Raw genomic sequence first — 17,798 nt, 5'->3', positions numbered from 1 at the left:
AAATACTTTTTCATTACTGTTAAACAAATTATATTAAATCAAACTAAAACGCAATATTATACTTAGTTTTACTGAGAATTGTTATTTTATTTTACCATATTTATTCTAAAAAACTGAAAAACAGAAATGTTTATATACAACAAGTTATTGTAAGAATGTTATATTAAACAAAAAAATCATTTGTATTTGAAATTTATGTAAATACGTAATATTCCGTTGTTTTTAAGAAAAATATATACTTAATAAAAAAAATAGATTTTTATTTAAAAACGTATATTTATCAATGTATGAACATAAGCTATAAAACTTAATTATCATCAATTTCTTAATTTTTAATTCCGCCACCATCCAAATGTTATCATTTTGTGTGCATTCGAGACACTATCCCAAAAGTACCATTAACTTATGAATCTGTAGGTGAAGCATGTATATTTTGAACAATAAATGTGAGTGAACTTTATTATGAATGTAAGCCGAAATTTTATAAAAATTGGGACCATCATTAAAAACAAGGCTGCAGCTAATAGCAAATCAAAGTAAGTATGTGTCCTTGTTTTAGTAAGAACCCGTTATTCATTAAGGCCTCAAAATTGATGGTGTTCAGAAAGTCCTTTTTCGAAGCTAAAAACTTGGAGCGTTAAACTTTTATGAAGAACTTTGATTTGCTGAATGTCCATTCACCGCTGGCCACAGACACAGGCGCTGACGCCACAACTTTGAAAGCGTTAAAAGCTGTAAAACTTTCTGGGGAAAGTTTATAACTTTGAAAGCTTTGAAAGCTTTAAAACCTTCTGCGGAAAGTTTTTCGTCTTTTCAATAAACGTTTTGAGCATCTTTATTTGTTGGAGCTTCAGTGAATGTTTTCATTAAAATTTTAAGTTCTGCATGAAAATAGAAATCTAAATGAATAAGAAACTCGCAACATTAAAGAGATGAGAAAATTGCCAACCGGAAATTTTTTAATTTGATGAAGTCTGCAATTAAGTAAATGAAATAAATATTGATTTTAATGAAATTTTGATGGAAGGAATTCCACGTTTAACTCACAATGAATTCGTTACAAGTTAAACGTTTTAAAACGTATTCAGCTACTTCAATTTGATTTTAGAAAAATTATGTGAAAAAAATATAAAAATATTTTTTTGTTACACATGTATTTTGTGTTTAGCTGATGAATTAAATTGTAATTTTTAAATATTTTTGATTTGCAAAGTTTAAAAAATGAAAGCAAAAAAATACTGAAGTGTTTAAGTTTGATCTGCGCGGCTTTACCTACAAGAGTACTGATCAGAAAATTTGCAGTGTCAAATGTACAATTTAAAGGGTGAAAAAAATGTGATAGCGCTTGGTATTTACCGCAGACTTCGTCATAAAAACTTTTGTAATGCTCAGCGCACTGCTTTGAACGATTAATGTTATTCTAAATAAAATTTATAAATGATCCATTTCATCAGTTGTATCAAAAATACACAGTTGTATCAAAAAATACAAAATTGTATCGAAAATGCACAATTGTATCAAATGTATCAAAAAATAAACAGTTGTATCAAAAGTACACGGCTGTGTCAAAAATACACAATTGTATTAAAAATACACAATTGTATCAATATTCTAAAAATCCTATAAACATTCTAAAAGCAGAAATTATTTAAGTTCACATGAATATCACTTTGATGATTTTACATTGATGGTGAGTCATCTAATGTTATTTCTTCAATCTACTGGATATAAAATGTGTAATTTAAATATTTATTACAAACTAATATTTACAAAACAATTAAAGTTGTAGATACAAAACGAATCAGAAAAATGTATATTTCTTAACACTCCAATTTAAATTTATTGTTCTACATTTTTTTTTTTAAAGTGATTGATGAATATTTTTTATTTCTGATATTTTCTTATTTAATTATATTATTCTTTATTTTAGATAAATTTATATATATATATATATATATATATATATATATATATATATATATATATATATATATATATATATATATATATATATATATATATATATAGAATATTGTCATATTTCTTATTGTCATATATTTCTGATATTTGTCATTATGATGGTAAATTAGATGTTCTGATACAAATGAAACGTGAAACAACGTTTTCAAGATTAAAACATATCAAACATGAAATGAAGTTTGTAACAAACATGACTGGAGTTAGTAGAAAATATGACAGTCTTTCAATTATCTCAGGTCTTTCACTTATGACTCTGCACCAATCGCTAATGAGACTGTTCAAAAAATTACAGTAAAAGCACTAAATGAGATTGATATGAGAACAAGTCATAGAAAAGAGATTGATATAAGAGCTAGTGACACGTGAACAGAACTTTACCGTAATGGTTAGGATAAAGAAATAACAGATAAACTGCGATTATCATGTTAAAGACTAGAAAAAGGGGGTAAAAGATGATAAGAAGTTGTTTTTATTTTTGGTAAAAAAAAATTAGTACACAACCTCTCTTTAGAAGGTACACTGTAAAAAAAAAGGTTTCGCAAAAGGTTTTTTTACACTCGCGTAAGGTTTTCTACCACTAGAAAACCTTTTGGTGTGTAAAAAAAGGTTTTTTTGAAAGGGTTCTATAAGAAAACCCTTTGGCAAAGGATTTTTCGTGGTGAAACATAAGAAACCAATAAATACCGCGTGTCGTTTATTGATATCGAGGCATAATAAAAGAAGGATAAAAATAGAAAGGGTTTAAAATAGAATTACAATTGCTTAGCAATATGATATTTTAAATAAAATAAATAGTATTTATTTTATTGTATTATATTTAAAATTGTATTTAGTTAAAATTTTTAAAGTAGAATACGCAAAAGAGTATATTTTTTAAGTTAACCGATTTATCTGTGAGGTTCTTATAGGTCAATGTAATTCTTTTAAGTTTTTAAAGAAGAGTTAAAATTTAAAGTAGAATTAATAATATTGTTAAGGAATTATGTCTGCAAATATTGAAAACTGGTCACCTGCAGAAGTAGCCAAATGGCTGATAGATAATGGATTTAATGAACAAACTGCAGCCGAATTTGAAAGTAATTTTTTTTGTTATTATGCATTTTATAGTAAACACTTTAATTGTACTGTTTACATTGCAGATTCGTTATAATATACAATAGCCAAACATGCCCCAATTTCTTTGTGAATGTGGCAACAACTATTTTTCATTTGGAAAGTATTTGCGACATCTTATCTTGTTTCATGAAAATTAGCCTCTTTTTTACGTTAGATGTGTTTCAAGTGCATGCAAGCAAACTTTCAAAAGTGCTGATAGTCTAAAAAAACATGTTCAACGAAAACACAGTAATTTATTAAGAAGTTGGTATAATGATAATAAAAGTGATCAGGGGAGTAGAAATTATAAAAATGATATCATAGATTCATCTGAAACAACCCAAGAATCAAATGATCAAAATAATGAAAAATTAGACCAAGACTTTAAATGTAATAGTATTATTGATATGCTTAATATTTTGGAAAAACATTTTGCGTTTCTTCTTTTGCGACTCAGAGAAGTTCACATACTTCCAGCTTCTGTTCATGCAGAAATTGCAAAAGATATACAAAACCTACTTTTGATTACACTAAGTAGTTTTAAGGATGTTATATGTCAATATTTACTCAAAAATAATATTTTGCCACTAGACAATGATTGGGCACATATAACAGACACAGAAAGATTGCTGCAATTCATGGGCAAGATGTCTTCAAATGAAAATAGACTAATAGGATTATTGAAAAGTAAAAGTATGATTGCAATGCCTAGACAAATAGATTTTAGAATAAATAATACAACTGCTGTTTTTCAATACATTCCAATTCTGGAAGTTTTATCAAAATTAGTTTTCCATGAAGATGTTTACAACTGTTTGGGTGACAGTTACAATCAGTCTCTTTCTAATAATGATTTTATGACATCTTTTTGTGACAGTGAACTTTTTCATAGTGACAATTTTTTTTCTGAAAATCCAAGTGCATTGCAGATTCAGTTATATGTAGATGAAGTTGAGCTTTGCAATCCAATAGGAGTTAAGCAAGGGAAGCATAAAGTGACTGCATTTTATTTTTTGTTAGGTAATATTCCATCTGAGTTTCGTTCAAAGCAAAAATTTATTCATTTGGCTTTATTAATTGAACATAAATTTATAAAAATGGCCAAATATGACTACACTGAAGTTCTTAGTCCATTAATATATGATTTAAATGTACTGCAAAGAGAAGGAATTGAGGTTTCCGTCAATGGATTATGCCAACGTTTAAAAGGAAAACTTACAGGTATATCGGCTGATATGCTTTCAGCTCATGCTATAGGAGGATTTCAGCAGTATTTCCATACTGGAAGAATTTGTCGTTTCTGTATGGTGGACAAGTCAGAAATTGGAAATAACTTTAGTGAAAGCACTCTTTGTCTCAGAACACCGAAAATTCATGAATATCACTTAGCTGCTATAACTGATAATGCAGCAAACAAGAATGTGTATGGTGTTAACAAAAAGTGTGACTTTTTAGAGTTGGATAACTTTGATGTACTTACAGCTTTCCCTCCAGATGTAATGCATGACTTATTTGAAGGTATTATTCCAGTAACTTTGAAATGTGTTATCAAACATTTGTTACACACTTGTAATACATTATCAATAAATATTATAAATGATTCTATAAACAAAATTCATTTAACTAATTCGTCTAATCGCCCTTGCCAATTACCTAAAAAAATTGCATCAGATAGAGCGCACATAAATGGAACAGCTGTACAGAAATTAGAACTTTTCCTACTGTTTTTGCAATTAGTCGGTAATGATGTACCAGAGGGAAATATTGGCTGGGAGGTTTATCTTATACTTCGCGAAATATGTGACATTGTTATTGCCCCAATTGTAGACAGTGACAGTATATACATGTTAGAAGAATTAGTTGCTATGTTTTTGAAAACATTTTCTGAATTATTTGGTTCTGAATATATTATTCCAAAAATGCACATGCTTGTTCATTACCCTCGCCTAATACGTCTTTTTGGGCCTTTACGAAATTTTTGGTGTTTATGATTTGAATCTAAACATCAGTATTTTAAAAAAGCTGCCTCAAATGGACGATGTTTCAAGAATATTACCAAAACATTATCAAAGTGTCATCAAATGTTGCAGTGCTGGGAAATGTTGACAGATGATATGCTTTTACCTAATTATACTGTGTCTGGAAATGTACCTAGATTTTTTCGTAACTTGGATGTTAAAGTACAAGAAGCTATAATATTGTTACTTAATTTAGATATAGAAGGGAATGAAACCATTGTTATAGCGAAATCAATATCGATTGATAGTATTTGCTATTCTATTAAAGCAGTGTATGTGCTGCATACTGTTACAGAAGAAACTGTCCCAATTTTTTTTAAAGTCATATACATTGTCTGTTTACGCGACTGTTGGTTGTTATGTGGACACCTGTTGACACCAAATTGTTTTTCACATCATTTGCATTCTTATCAAGTTTTGGATGAAAATGAGTGGACAGTTTGCAGAACAGGATGTTTTATTGATTTTAATCGGCATGACTATTTTAAATTCAACAACTATCAGTATGTGAGCATGAGATATAGTGTTATGCATCCATCTTGCTCTTCAATTTAAGGACATGATTATTTGAATACTTATTTAGTTTGTTTACTTTATGTAGTTTGTTTATTTGAAACTTATGTATGTTTAGTAAAATTATTGTCCTTATTGTTTATTTGAAATAGGGCATGAATTAACTGGTGACTATTTATGTGACCTTACAGAGCCAATGCTAACAGAGCTTTTACCTTTAATAAAAGATCGGATAAGATTTATTCGTCTTTTGAAAACAACAAAACAATCTGTTTCAGCAACTTTAGTTAATTCTAAATCTACCTATACTGCAGTTGTATCAAGTGTTATCAGTGTAAATAATGAAAAGGGTGAAACAACAAACAGTGGCAGTTTTTCAGAAATTGAAGAAGCAGAATGTGTACATAGGTTTGTTATAATATTTTTAATTTATATACATTTTTTTAAAAAATAATAACACTCTATGATTGATTTAAATTTATGAGAGTATTTGCATACTTTTATTTAACATTAATACTTTAATATTTGTATATTACTTGTGTTTAAGAACTATTATGCATTTCACAATGAATTTTATTGTTATAAATTATATTTTTACCCATATTAAATTACAGTTGAATGAGATATTTTAAATCAGAGTAATTTAAGGAAATTACTCTGGTTTGCTTGAATTACTGTGATAGTTTATTTCATTTATTTAGCCAAGTGCAAGAATGTCCTTTTGTATATCAGTTGCCACTTTTTCCGGATAATGTTATAGCTAAGCTACAATGTCAAGACAAGGCTAGTTTTGGTTTAGGCTCAAAAAGCAAAGCGCTCTTAATTGATGCACTATTTGATGACTTAAAAAGACGTAACATTTTGTAAGTTGAAAATTATTGTTCTTGTTTTATACTTTGCTGACTTTGAGTTTGCCATTTCTCAATTTCTATTACATTGATTTTTAATTTTTAAAATTTATTTTTTCTTTACTTTTCTACATTTATATTATAATATTAGTATTAAATATTTTGTAATATTTTATCACAAACTGTTTATACAGGTATCCAACCAGAAGAATATACTCTGCTGTTAGCTCAGCAGTTACATTAAAATATCCTTTTTTGGCTGATTATGATGGAAGTAGTGTAATGCAATTAGCAATATATATATTATTGATTATACTTTTACTTGTCATTATCTATTTAATAAAAAAATTATATTTAAAATTTAATTTATTGTCTAATTCACCTTTTAAATGGGTATTTTGAGTTTAGAATACTATTAGAGTAGCACTTCAAAAGAAATTTAAAAAATACAGACAACCTCTTTGTAGCGAAAATTCAATTGCTGTAACAAGAGAAAAATTTGGAAGGCCTGGTGTTTCAGGAAGAAAACGAAAAGTAGATCAAGTTGAAATTGATCAATCTGACAACAGCACCCTCTCAAAAACAGCTTGAGTTAAGGTATGTAATAATGTATATAGATATTACTTGCTATATCCTCGTAAAGTTATTGTAATATGATGTTATTTAAATGTCAATAATGTATATTTTCGTTACTGCTAACAAGTGGCAGCTGATTGATGTAAGATAACATGCTTCTATATGTACAGTTGTAACTATAACTTCTTTTTATTAGTTGGCTAATGTGGTACAAGGTGAGGATCACATAAGCATAAAAAAACATCAAGATGCTTTAAAAAAGGAAATGAAAAAACTGACACCAAACTTTGATATGATTAAAGATAAAATGAAAAGAACTTGTGGGTACAGACAACTTTTCTGCCATGCACACACAACTGCAGAAGTTCTGGAAGAATTTCCATGTTTACGACTAAATACTTTTGTAAGATTATATAAAGAACTAATGTTCTTTTATGAAATGTACTTATTTTTTTCAATATTTCCAATGACTTTCTTTTGACAGTTATGAAAGACTATATAAAAATTATTACCTTATGAACATTTTAATTATAAAGTATTGGCTTATTTCTAATGTAATATCATAATGTAGATGAATTTTGCAAATGACTTTTGTAAATTAAAGTTTACAGCAGATGTGATTTTGCTATATGGTGTAGACGTAACCAAATTAGAAATGAAGCTTCTATCCGTTTATGATGCGGTAATCAAAGAAGCAGCCAAAAGATGTAAAAGGTATTGTGAATATTCAAGAATGATAAACAAACATTTAGAAGAAACTTTGGACAATGGTAAACGACAGGGTAATTTTTATTTATTTTTATTTTATTTCCAACAATAAAAGACTAGACATAGTTGGCAATAAGTTACATGAGTTTAGTAACTAGCAAATATTGATTAATTCAAAATTATTTGATCATTTTTTAATACATTACACATGTATGCTAATACTGCTATTTTATATTTACTAATTTTATCAAATGTATTATTATGCATATATTTACAATTAAAGATATAAATACTTTTAGATTGGAAGGTGATGTTTGTTACATTGCTGTTACCCTCATTATTTGGGGAGAAGGAGGAATTGTTTTTTCCCTTACAAAAGCAGGTAGGATGTTTATTGGTACATTGTACATTATTTAGAAAATTGCACTTGATCATATTTTCTATAGTCCTTTGTTTATAGTCCATTCTGAATTATTATGTTTATTATATATTTAACCATAAAAACTAATTTTTTTATTACATATTTAACTATAAAAACTAATATATTTATTATATATTTAACTGTATAAACTAATATATATTTAATAAAAAGAAGATCTGAAAAATAATAATAAATATTAAGAAGGAGATCTAAGGAAATGCAAAAATTAACTGGTTTGAGGAAGTAAGTTATGTAAATACTCTCATACTATAGACACAATTTAAAAAAGTGATGATGTCCTTTAGGTGAAGAGTCTGGAATAATTTCTATTATATTGAAATGTTATTATTAAGAAATTTAAAAATTCAATGGTTTTAAGAGCTTTGTATTAGAGGGACTTTGTATTAAAGTTGTTTCAGGTTTATTTTTTTGATTAAATGAATTATTGTATTTATTTCTTTATTTATACAGGAAATACCACTTAGTCCAGTCATATTGCCACAAGACGACAAGTGGAATATATCAGTCGACAAGGAAGTTTTGTTTCCTAAAACTATTTGCACTTTTTCCGAGGCTTTTCAAGCATGGTTTGCAGCGTTTTGGATATTCAGCATTGAATTCCCAAAAGAATTGACCAATACATGTCAATTTTTAGAAAAAGTGCTTCTCGGTGGTAAAGGAAAAGTGCCAAATATTGTCAGCAAGTGGGGCAACCGCCTTTTGCACTGATATTTATGACTTTTGTTTTTTGTATGTTTTTGTTGTTAATCTTTATAATTAATTTGTTTTTTTGTCACTAAATTCTAATAAACTCATATTTGAATATTTGCAATATTTCTAAATTTTATTACATTTTGTACTACCAGGCGATTTCTTGATTTAATTTGTGAAAATAAGTCTTAACGGTATAGTAATAAACTTCTTAACGTAGGAATAATAAATATATTTAAATAGAAAAATACTTTTAACGTAGGAATATAATAGTTATAATAGTTCAATTTGTAGCAGAAAGTTTGTATCAATTTGTAAGTAATAGTTTCATATATGAAGCTAATATGAACTATTATATATAATAGTTTTAACGTTATTTTCCAATTTGTTTCGTTTTGTCTCTGGTTATTGTAAAAGTTTTTTTATTTAATGTAAACTTTACTGTATATTACTTTGATGTTATAAGATTTTAGACATTATTACAGAATTTTCTTTATTGAGTTTTCATATTGCATGCAAAATTACAGTGGAGTTATAGAATCTAAACATTTGCATATAAGCAATAGTATGTATAAATTAAATGTTTTAACTAAAGTGTATATTCAATCTATCCTAAGTATAATATTACTGAACCAACTTTAAACGTGCTTGAAACCCTTATTGCGTAATATAAAAAATCATTGAATAATTTAAAATTCAAATTAAAAACGAAAATACAAGCTAAAAAAGGGTTCTCCAGAAGAAAAAAAAGGGTTTTTAAAAAAAGGGTTTTCTAGAAAACCCTTAAAGGGTTCCACCCTCGGGACAAAGTAAAAAACCTTTTAGAGCTATTTAAAAAACCCTTTTTTTTTACAGTGTAGACTTCTTGATAAACTATTTCTTATTGATTCAATGAGAAGAGAAATGTGTTTAGCTTGAGACAATAAAAATATTTTTTACATAAATATATACAAAATATGTGAAGCACTACGTTAGTACTAACATAAAAATGAATTTAAAAGTTTTTGCATATAGACTTATCAAAAAAAGAAATAAGTTAAAGATGAATAAATTTGCAAAGAAGATGAGATGTGCGATGAGATATACGAGACGGAGACAAAATGAAAATTGCATACAACACTGCCAAGTGCTCCGAAGCAGGATGTGATAAGTGATTGTGTTTATGGATCTAAAAATCCAAGATTACAAAATGATTAACGAAGTTCAACATTCGTTAGAATCAGAGCAAATAATAAAAGAAAAATTGAGTAAAAAATATGTTAGAATTTTAAATGGGATTAGCAATACAGATACAGCTCTAACAGCTGTATCTATTGGATTAGTTGTTGTTGGTACTTAACTATTATCCACTGTTGTTGCAGCAGCAATTGTAATAGCAATTGAAGAACAGCTTTTGGTTTAGGATTTCTAAACATATTAGGTGTGTTTATAAACAAAAATACGATTAAAAAGGTTGAAAAACATGAAAAGATAAAGAAGATTGCAGAGGCAAAGCTAATTACTGTTAATGATTCTGCTTTAATGGCACTCAATGATAATTTTGTATCTCAAGAAGAGCTTGATGTTCTTGTGATACAAAATTATCATTGAGTGCGGTTAAAACAGCATCATTATCAGTATCATTGTTCGAGGTGAATTATCAAAGTATAGAAAAATGAAAAAAAGAGATCAAACACACGCAACATTAAAATATTACTCATTAATAAAGGAAAAGAAAAAAAAAGTCATTAATGAATGGAAAATAGTGTTGATTGGTGTCAAAAAAAGAAAAAAAAATTTATACAATGCGTTAATTGAAAAAATATAATTCCTGTTTCATTCAACAAAAAAAATTTTTTATAATCTTTATTTTGTTTGTTTTTGATATATTATAAATCTTGGCTAATAGAAGATCAATTACAGTTCGTCCTAAAGGATTACCAAAAGAGAAATGATTAAAAATGTTAAATGTAAGTTGGTCCTGCAAAATAAACTAATGCTTAATTAAAAAAAAAACATATCTATATTCGTTTTTTAATAATTTATTATAGCTTCATTTTTAAGGAAACACCCACTAATACAAGTTTTAACTAACAAATTATATATAATCATAAGTTTTAAACAGGTTGCTTCTTAAGGGATAAGACAGAAGCCTTTAATAAAATAAACTAAAGAAATAAATAAAAAAGAATTAAAGTATTTCGTTAAAAAAAAAAAAACAATCTGTAAAAATGAAATGGCATATTTTATTTTGATCAATTTTGTTTATACAAAAAAATAGAGACAAACCACATGTTATTTGTAAATGTAATATTTATCCCAATCGACCATTATAGCTTTGATTAGATCCCCAAACAAAATGTTCTTTGCACAAATGAGGCTCTGCAAACCAGGGACCTTGAAATACTCTGTAATCAAATGACTTACTTTGCGGACATGAATATGTATCATTGAGCAGGTTTTTAATGTTGCATTTTTCATCTTTTTTAAATGGTTCGCTATTTTTTGAAATAGCAGAAAGATCATTAAACCAAAGATTTATCATTAAATTTGGTGAGCAGCCATGAATTGCAATGAAATAAGAACTTGCGTTTTTAAAATTTGTAAACTCTGGGATGAATTGTGCCGGAGGATCATGATGAATCACTGTAGAACAACTATATTCTTCTGCAATTGGAATAGCATTATTCCAAAGGCTTGTTTGTTGATCTCCGTATTGGTGACAAATCATTTGTTCTTCAGATTGATTTAACATTTTCAATATGACATCTTTTGAAAATAAAACGAAACCCTCATCAACACGGAGCTAAAATTGAAATGAACTAATACTTCTCTCATAGATATTAAGTAAATAAAATATTTACAAAACTCAAAATAACCTAATATAGAGCATTTGAAATGCAGTGACAAAAAAAATGAACCGAACTCATAGTTTATAAGGAATAAAAACATGTAATGATGCTGCAGTCAAAAAAATTAATTAATAGAACATAAACTTTATCTTCCTACCAACATCTTTTTCAAATTAAACTGAAACTTTATGAACCTTAAAATTTTGAAAAAAATTGCTGCTTTGAATAAATATTGCGGGTTTAATTAAATAACATTTTTGTGCAGTATAATCCAGGGTTAAGCAAGGTTACACAAGGTAAACTGGTATTGCATATTTTTATATCGAAGTTTATAACTTTTCGTGTTTAGACATTTAAATAGTGTAAATGTCAGATTCTAAATTACAGACCGGTTTTTTTAGACAATATTAAAAAAAACTTAAATTACACTATGCAGCGTTTCAAGAATAGATAGTTTTTTAGCCTGCGGTGTATTTATTTAAATTTTTTTAGCCTGTGGTGTAGATTATTTATGAAGCCATGTATAACAATAAAAATTAATTTTGATTAGAAGTAAATACCAAAAAGAACCAAGTTACGTTCTAAACTAATAATTTTTTATACAACCAATTCATCTATTCCTAAAGAGTTTGTATCAATTTTTCGTGTAATGGTAAAAAGTACTTTTTTTATGGAACCTAATACCGCAGTCTCTATGTTCTTGGTTCTAAACAATATCTTTAGAGTTCTGCGAAAGAAATTTTGCATCAGATGTTTGTGTACATGAGCAATGAGTAATTTGGGTAAACTCAGCAAGGAAATAAGAAAGAATGGTTCGTCCGCTATTTGAATAAAAGTTGGAACTATTCTATTTCCTCTTTCAGTTCCTATAAATTTATTGCTACAAAACTTCTGAAAGTTTTTGCAAATGTAGTTGATAATAAAATTACCAGGTTAATTCATTCCTTTATCATAAAAAATGTTACGAATGACAGCTCATGAATCTATTTGTACTGCTATAATGTACATTACAAAGTTACATTCCTCTAAATGAAACTTGAAAATTCCAACGTTGGCAACGTAGTTGTCTGTGGGAACACTACGAACATCAATCAGATTTAGAGAAATAAAACGCAATATGAAATTTCTGTGATATCTAATGCCCATTGATAAGTATCTCAGTGCAGAGTTTATGGTTCGAAACTTGTTTTTTTCAGAGTGCAAATCATCTATTTATTCAGTGGTATTGGTTATCTTTAGCTAAATTATAAGCATAATTCGTTTTGATATTCTCACTTTAAAATTAGAAGAATTATCAGTAAAAAATTCACTGACTTTAAAACATCAGTAGAACTTGCTGGAAAACTTTAAAGACTTGCTGAGTAACTTTAAAGGTTAGTTTTCTAATAAAGTGAGATAAAAAGATTTATTTCCATCCTATTTCTAGTTATAGCCTTTTAAATTGACTTTAAATTTATAAGAGCTATGTTAGTTACTGCAGCATCTTATAAAATATATCAACAATTTATTGTGGGTCTTACAATATTTTCCAAGCAATGACAATAGCCGTATTGGATCATTTTCGGATAAAGTGGTAGATTTGTTACTAGACGATCCAAGGATAAATAATAATCATCGTCTAAGTGCAATAGAAAGTTGTAATCATAAGTTATGTAGCTCCATACAAGTTGATAAAGCAGCCTCCCACCAAAATCCATTGGGCTCATAGACAAATGGAATACTAAGTCACCGTACATCTTCTGTTCAGCCTGAAGATTAGAAAATAGAGCATGGCTTGGATCTAATTTATCTGTGGCAAACATACACATTTGAACCCTAAAGAAAATAATCTTAAAATAGTTGAAACCGAAAAATGTTTTAATGAAAGAAGATTTTAGTATGTGTAGCCTCCCCACATGTTGTATGTAATACTTTTACATATCTGAGTTATATTATTAATTAAAAATTTATAATCAAAAAACTTTGTATGGCTTTTCTTTTATAAATATTTAAAAGAAAGAAAACAAGTTTAACCAAAATTAAGGTTCCAAAATTAAAGTGGTTCGGCATCAATATCGTTCAGAAACATCTGTTTAAAATCTATTAGCTGGAACCAACTTAGAAGAACACGGTTTACAAAGTATTGTTATTTGCAGCTTTTTTACCGTAACAACTTTTATCGCACAAATATAAAAAGTTTAGTTTGCAAATATGGTAAAACCAAATTGTTCAACATAACTTTTACTTGAAGGAAACTTGAATCAGTGAAAAGGAATGCACGTCACTGATGAGCTATTGCAACACAACATCATTTTCCCAAATTTAAATTTGAGATTAATTTTTAACGATTTTCCTTTAATCTTAATGGACGCTTATTTTATTTTTAGCATATCTATGGGAACGTGGGAGGGGGTTTTTTGATGAATTACGACAAGCCATTAGTTTTTGGTGTAACTAAAAAATTTGTGCCATGCGAGGAGTTGTTAAGTTTTTGGGAAAAAATCCTGTTTCACTTTGGAAAGAAACTTTAAAAAACTTCCGTCTTTATCTATTTCAAAAGTACTCACCTTAATTCAATAAATTTGTTATGAAAACATTGTTCCTTTTTACCGCCACTGAATGCTTACTTAATGCTTATTTTATTGCAAGTTTATTCTACTTATTATACTTCACTGCTTGTTGCATTTAGTATACCTTAAAGACATAGAAGCCCCTTTTTCTTGCATGAGACTGGAAAAAACCCGATAAAACAAAAATTCCTAAATTTTAAATGTTACATTATGAAAAATAAAATTACAAAGTTCACCTTTGAAGATCGGCATCGCTTCATCCACGAATTACGAACTGCCATTCTTCTATCGAAATTCCGGGGAGAAGATGTTATCAGAACTAAAAGTTGGAGCTTTTCTCTTTTAATGGGAGCCGTCAAATTAAAATACAAATATATTGGATTGTTAAGCAGCTTTTGAATGTTTTCATCGAGTAAGTGACTGTTGGAAGCATAGTGGCTTTCATTAATGGAAGTCCAACGCTTGTAGACGTTATTAAGGATTATTGACCGATCAAAGATGACCAAAAAAAGTTCAATATAACATAATACCAAAATGATAATGATTAAAACAAATTTTACACTGACAAACATACTTTATAAACTATATACTTTTTTTTCATATTTTACAATTTAACAAATGACAATGACAAAAGAAGTTGCAAAAGTTGGAAGCTCTCATTAATTATTCAAAAAAAGCTAAACAGTAGGGGAGAGTTGTACTGAATGGACCATAAACTTAGACTTTTTTTTAATAATTATGATTAATATTTATATTTTGAATAACTATGACTAATCTTTTATTTCAGACATGATTTACCCAGCAGGGAAATGACGTCTTTTAGACCATCTAAGAGTACTCTAATTTGTAGACGCGTATATTTTAGACAAATGTTAGACATCGCAGACGCGTATATTTTAGACGAATATTAGACATAAAAAAAAAACGTCTAACTACAGAGATTCTATTTATGTCGAATTGTAGAAGCATATAAGATGTATAAACATTAAATCATTGATCTTCATCACTGATTAAGACATTCCCTGCCGGCACAAGCGCATTCTAGACTTCTTATAGAAATCTTCGTTTGGTCTCCGTGAAGACGGGTATTTAACTTGCGTTTTGTAGACGTTTTTAAGTTATCTTGGTTTTGACTCCGTGACTTATATAAGGATTATTGCTAATAATGATTTAATACTTGTGCTTTTTTTATTTTTTTTTATTTTCTCTTACTACTAGGAAATGCGGATTCTGAGCCATTGATAGTTTTTTGCATAATAATGTTGATTTTCCGACATATTGATTCCCGGCCATTGATAGTTTTTTGCATACTTAAGGGGTTCAGGGACATTGATGTGTTGACTTACCTTTCTTTCCGTAAGCTATTCCAGAGCAAAGACTTGATCATAATCCATAAATTTAAAACAAGGTCTTAGTTTGTAGTGTCCAATAGCCAACGTGCTTATCTTATCATCTTTAATAATTCTTTTGTCGTCGTTAGCGCTGAGTGCGACTTTGTTGATTAAGATTTTTAAAATTGATTTTTGAGTTAAATAAATTTCTTATATAATTAAAAAATGGATGAAATAGATGAATTTAGTCTTATTGAGATTCTTAGTGGTGGAGAGGTTGTTGAGTTGTTTGAGTTGTTATATTGAGAAATCAAGAAAATATCTTAAATTTGAAAAAAATGTTCGAAAACTGCCAAAGTCGGTTAAAAATGCATTTATAGAAATGATTCAAATGATGCCATTCGAAGAAGTTTTAAAAAGATTAAAATCTGTAATTAATTCATATCATTGTGTTGAAATTAAAAAATCATTGAATAGAAGTTTAGTGTATGGTAATTCAGTAAAAAAGATTGCTCATGATTATAATGAAAATATAGTTAAGATTACGAAAGCAAATTTTAATATGAGCAAAATTAGAGAACAATGATTTAAAAACATTTTCTTTTTTTAAAAAATGTTTTTAGCGAGAACAAAGCATGCAGGTGAAATGAAAGCGTTGTTTGATCTTTTGTTCAATAATATGAAGATGGTGTGTTTGAAGATAAGTAAAGAAGGAATTTGTGTGAAAACAAAAACAACGATAAATTTAATGTTTGAAGTGGAGCTTTTTTCAGATCGGTTTGACGAGTACGTGTTTGATTTTGAGGAACCGTTGTATGTAGGTGTTGAGAGTTATATAAGCAAGGTGTTTAAAACGGTGAAAAGTAGTTGCGAGTTGACTTTGTCGATTTTGAATGCGGGAAGTTTGGAAATCTCCGTGAGATCTTTAGACCAGTTTGCGTATAATATTAAGGTGGCGATAGAAAGCGTTCAAAACGTGAATTTGAGTGAGCGCTATTCTTTTTTGTTAAAGAGAAGAATTTCGGCTTTGAGGTTTAGAGATATGTGTAAGATGATAAAGCCTACGTCTGAATTTAGAGTGTGTTTAGAGAAAGGGTTGTTGATATTTTCAATGGAGACATGCGGTGTATTTACTGAGAGCTTTAAGTTTGGAGAAGAAACTGAAGATGAATTGAAGGTGGATTTAGTGCGTAGGTCTGAGCAGTTGTATCGAGTTTTAAAAATAGTTTCTTTTTCAAGCGTGTTGGATGTGTTTATTGGGGAGACGTTGATGATTTCATCGATAGGAGAGATTGGAACGATAAAAGTGTATTTTCTCTGATTTTTCAGATTCTTCGAATTTTTAGAGAATAGCACCTAAAAAAGGAATGCTTGAGAAGGGTGAGTTTGGACCGAGCAATAATCCGAATCCAATAGATTGATAGCCTTTTCCATTTTTAACAAAGAGTCCTTCACCAATAGTAGGTTTTACCCAAGGTCTTAAAAAGATTCCTGATCCTGCAGCAGTCATTTTCATTCCATTTCCATTCTTTTTCAAGTAAACGATTCCTCTTCCAGCAATTTTATCAACCATAGCAGAGCCAGCAGAAGAACCTACACCTGCTAGCAATCCAGTAGCTAGAGCAGGGACTACTTTTGTGGCAAGAGTGCTGCCTATCATACCTAATAACGGTAAAAGAGCTCCGATAAATCCACCTTCAACTTTCGAGTTGTATGATATTTGTTTTTTGCTCAGTTTAAGAGTGACTCCTTTTCCAGTTTCATACGCTTTTCTAATTTTGTTCAATTGCGCATTAGTGATAGCGAGAACATGTTCACCTTCTAGATCTGAATGAGATAGTCTTATATTGACATCAGTCTTTTCTTGAATGGCTTTTTTAATTTTGTCAGATTGACTTTGTGAAATGTTTATTTTTACTTTTTGGTAGTTGCTCATTTTTTAAATAAAAGAAAAAAATTATCGTTGAACTGCGCTACTCGTAAAAAGGTCTTGAAGCACAGAGGTTATTCTTTCTCTAACGTGAAATCTGAGGATAATGTCTTCACCTCTAAAGTCGATTAAATTACCGTTTTGATCTACAATTCTTGTTTCCATTCTTGAAATTCTACCCACCATGATGGGCAAGTATATCAAGTGAAAAGATTTTTCGCTAATTTTGTAGCCTGGAGGAGAGTCAGGATGAAAAGAGTAAATGTCAGATGTTCTTTTTCCGTTAT

The 17,798-nt window shown here is 28.7% G+C and overlaps 3 protein-coding genes across 8 annotated transcripts; 2 read left to right on the top strand and 1 right to left on the bottom strand.

Annotated features, from left to right (window-relative positions):
- Positions 1–2,962: 2,962 nt before the first annotated feature.
- LOC149890118 (uncharacterized) lies at positions 2,963–6,769 on the top strand. The gene is made up of 5 exons (XM_090085225.1): positions 2,963–3,056; positions 3,120–3,123; positions 3,251–6,014; positions 6,308–6,469; positions 6,649–6,769. Exons 1-3 carry the CDS (start codon positions 2,963–2,965, stop codon positions 5,064–5,066), a joined length of 1,914 nt encoding a protein of 637 aa, XP_089941351.1. The 3' UTR covers positions 5,067–6,014; positions 6,308–6,469; positions 6,649–6,769.
- Positions 6,770–6,857: 88 nt separating this feature from the next.
- LOC145186009 (sterile alpha motif domain-containing protein 3-like) lies at positions 6,858–9,023 on the top strand. 2 transcript variants are annotated; one of them, XM_090084573.1, is made up of 5 exons: positions 6,858–7,051; positions 7,227–7,433; positions 7,635–7,812; positions 8,038–8,120; positions 8,631–9,023. In XM_090084573.1, exons 2-5 carry the CDS (start codon positions 7,296–7,298, stop codon positions 8,886–8,888), a joined length of 657 nt encoding a protein of 218 aa, XP_089940699.1. In that variant the 5' UTR covers positions 6,858–7,051; positions 7,227–7,295; the 3' UTR covers positions 8,889–9,023. The 2 variants fall into 2 exon arrangements, with proteins under 2 accessions (XP_089940699.1, XP_089940700.1); XM_090084574.1 differs by lacking the exon at positions 6,858–7,051 and having other exon boundaries at positions 7,299–7,433; positions 7,669–7,812.
- A 1,578-nt stretch (positions 9,024–10,601) lies between these two features.
- On the bottom strand, positions 10,602–14,891 carry LOC149890117 (uncharacterized). Of its 5 annotated transcripts, none has more exons than XM_090084569.1 (3): positions 14,487–14,891; positions 13,222–13,516; positions 10,602–11,655 (listed from the first exon to the last, which is right to left on the bottom strand). In XM_090084569.1, the coding sequence occupies exons 2-3, from the start codon at positions 13,507–13,509 to the stop codon at positions 11,164–11,166; spliced, it is 780 nt and encodes a 259-aa protein (XP_089940695.1). In that variant the 5' UTR covers positions 13,510–13,516; positions 14,487–14,891; the 3' UTR covers positions 10,602–11,163. The 5 variants fall into 5 exon arrangements, 4 of the variants coding, with proteins under 4 accessions (XP_089940695.1, XP_089940693.1, XP_089940696.1 ...); XM_090084567.1 differs by having other exon boundaries at positions 13,222–13,449; positions 14,487–14,878; XM_090084570.1 differs by lacking the exon at positions 14,487–14,891 and adding an exon at positions 13,715–14,436.
- Between the last annotated feature and the right edge of the window lie 2,907 nt (positions 14,892–17,798).

This window comes from Hydra viridissima, unplaced genomic scaffold (genome assembly GCF_058129835.1).
Source record: "Hydra viridissima isolate aposymbiotic clone 2 unplaced genomic scaffold, HvirCarnegie_v1 scaffold_4, whole genome shotgun sequence".
NCBI lineage: Eukaryota > Metazoa > Cnidaria > Hydrozoa > Anthoathecata > Hydridae > Hydra > Hydra viridissima.
This window is presented reverse-complemented; position numbering and strand designations above follow the sequence as displayed.

Excerpts from the sequence above, each read along its gene's own strand:
- LOC145186009 (XM_090084573.1), top strand. The coding sequence starts at position 7,296 with ATGAAAAAACTGACACCAAACTTTGATATGATTAAAGATAAAATGAAA. Across the intron at positions 7,434-7,634 it reads GTTTACGACTAAATACTTTT|TTTACAGCAGATGTGATTTT; the intron begins GTAAGATTATAT and ends TGTAAATTAAAG. Across the intron at positions 7,813-8,037 it reads GGACAATGGTAAACGACAGG|ATTGGAAGGTGATGTTTGTT; the intron begins GTAATTTTTATT and ends AAATACTTTTAG.
- LOC149890118 (XM_090085225.1), top strand. The coding sequence starts at position 2,963 with ATGTCTGCAAATATTGAAAACTGGTCACCTGCAGAAGTAGCCAAATGG.
- LOC149890117 (XM_090084567.1), bottom strand. The coding sequence starts at position 14,822 with ATGTTTGTCAGTGTAAAATTTGTTTTAATCATTATCATTTTGGTATTA. Across the intron at positions 13,450-14,486 it reads AGCGATGCCGATCTTCAAAG|GCTGAACAGAAGATGTACGG; the intron begins GTGAACTTTGTA and ends TCTAATCTTCAG. Across the intron at positions 11,656-13,221 it reads GTCATTGCTTGGAAAATATT|CTCCGTGTTGATGAGGGTTT; the intron begins GTAAGACCCACA and ends TTTCAATTTTAG.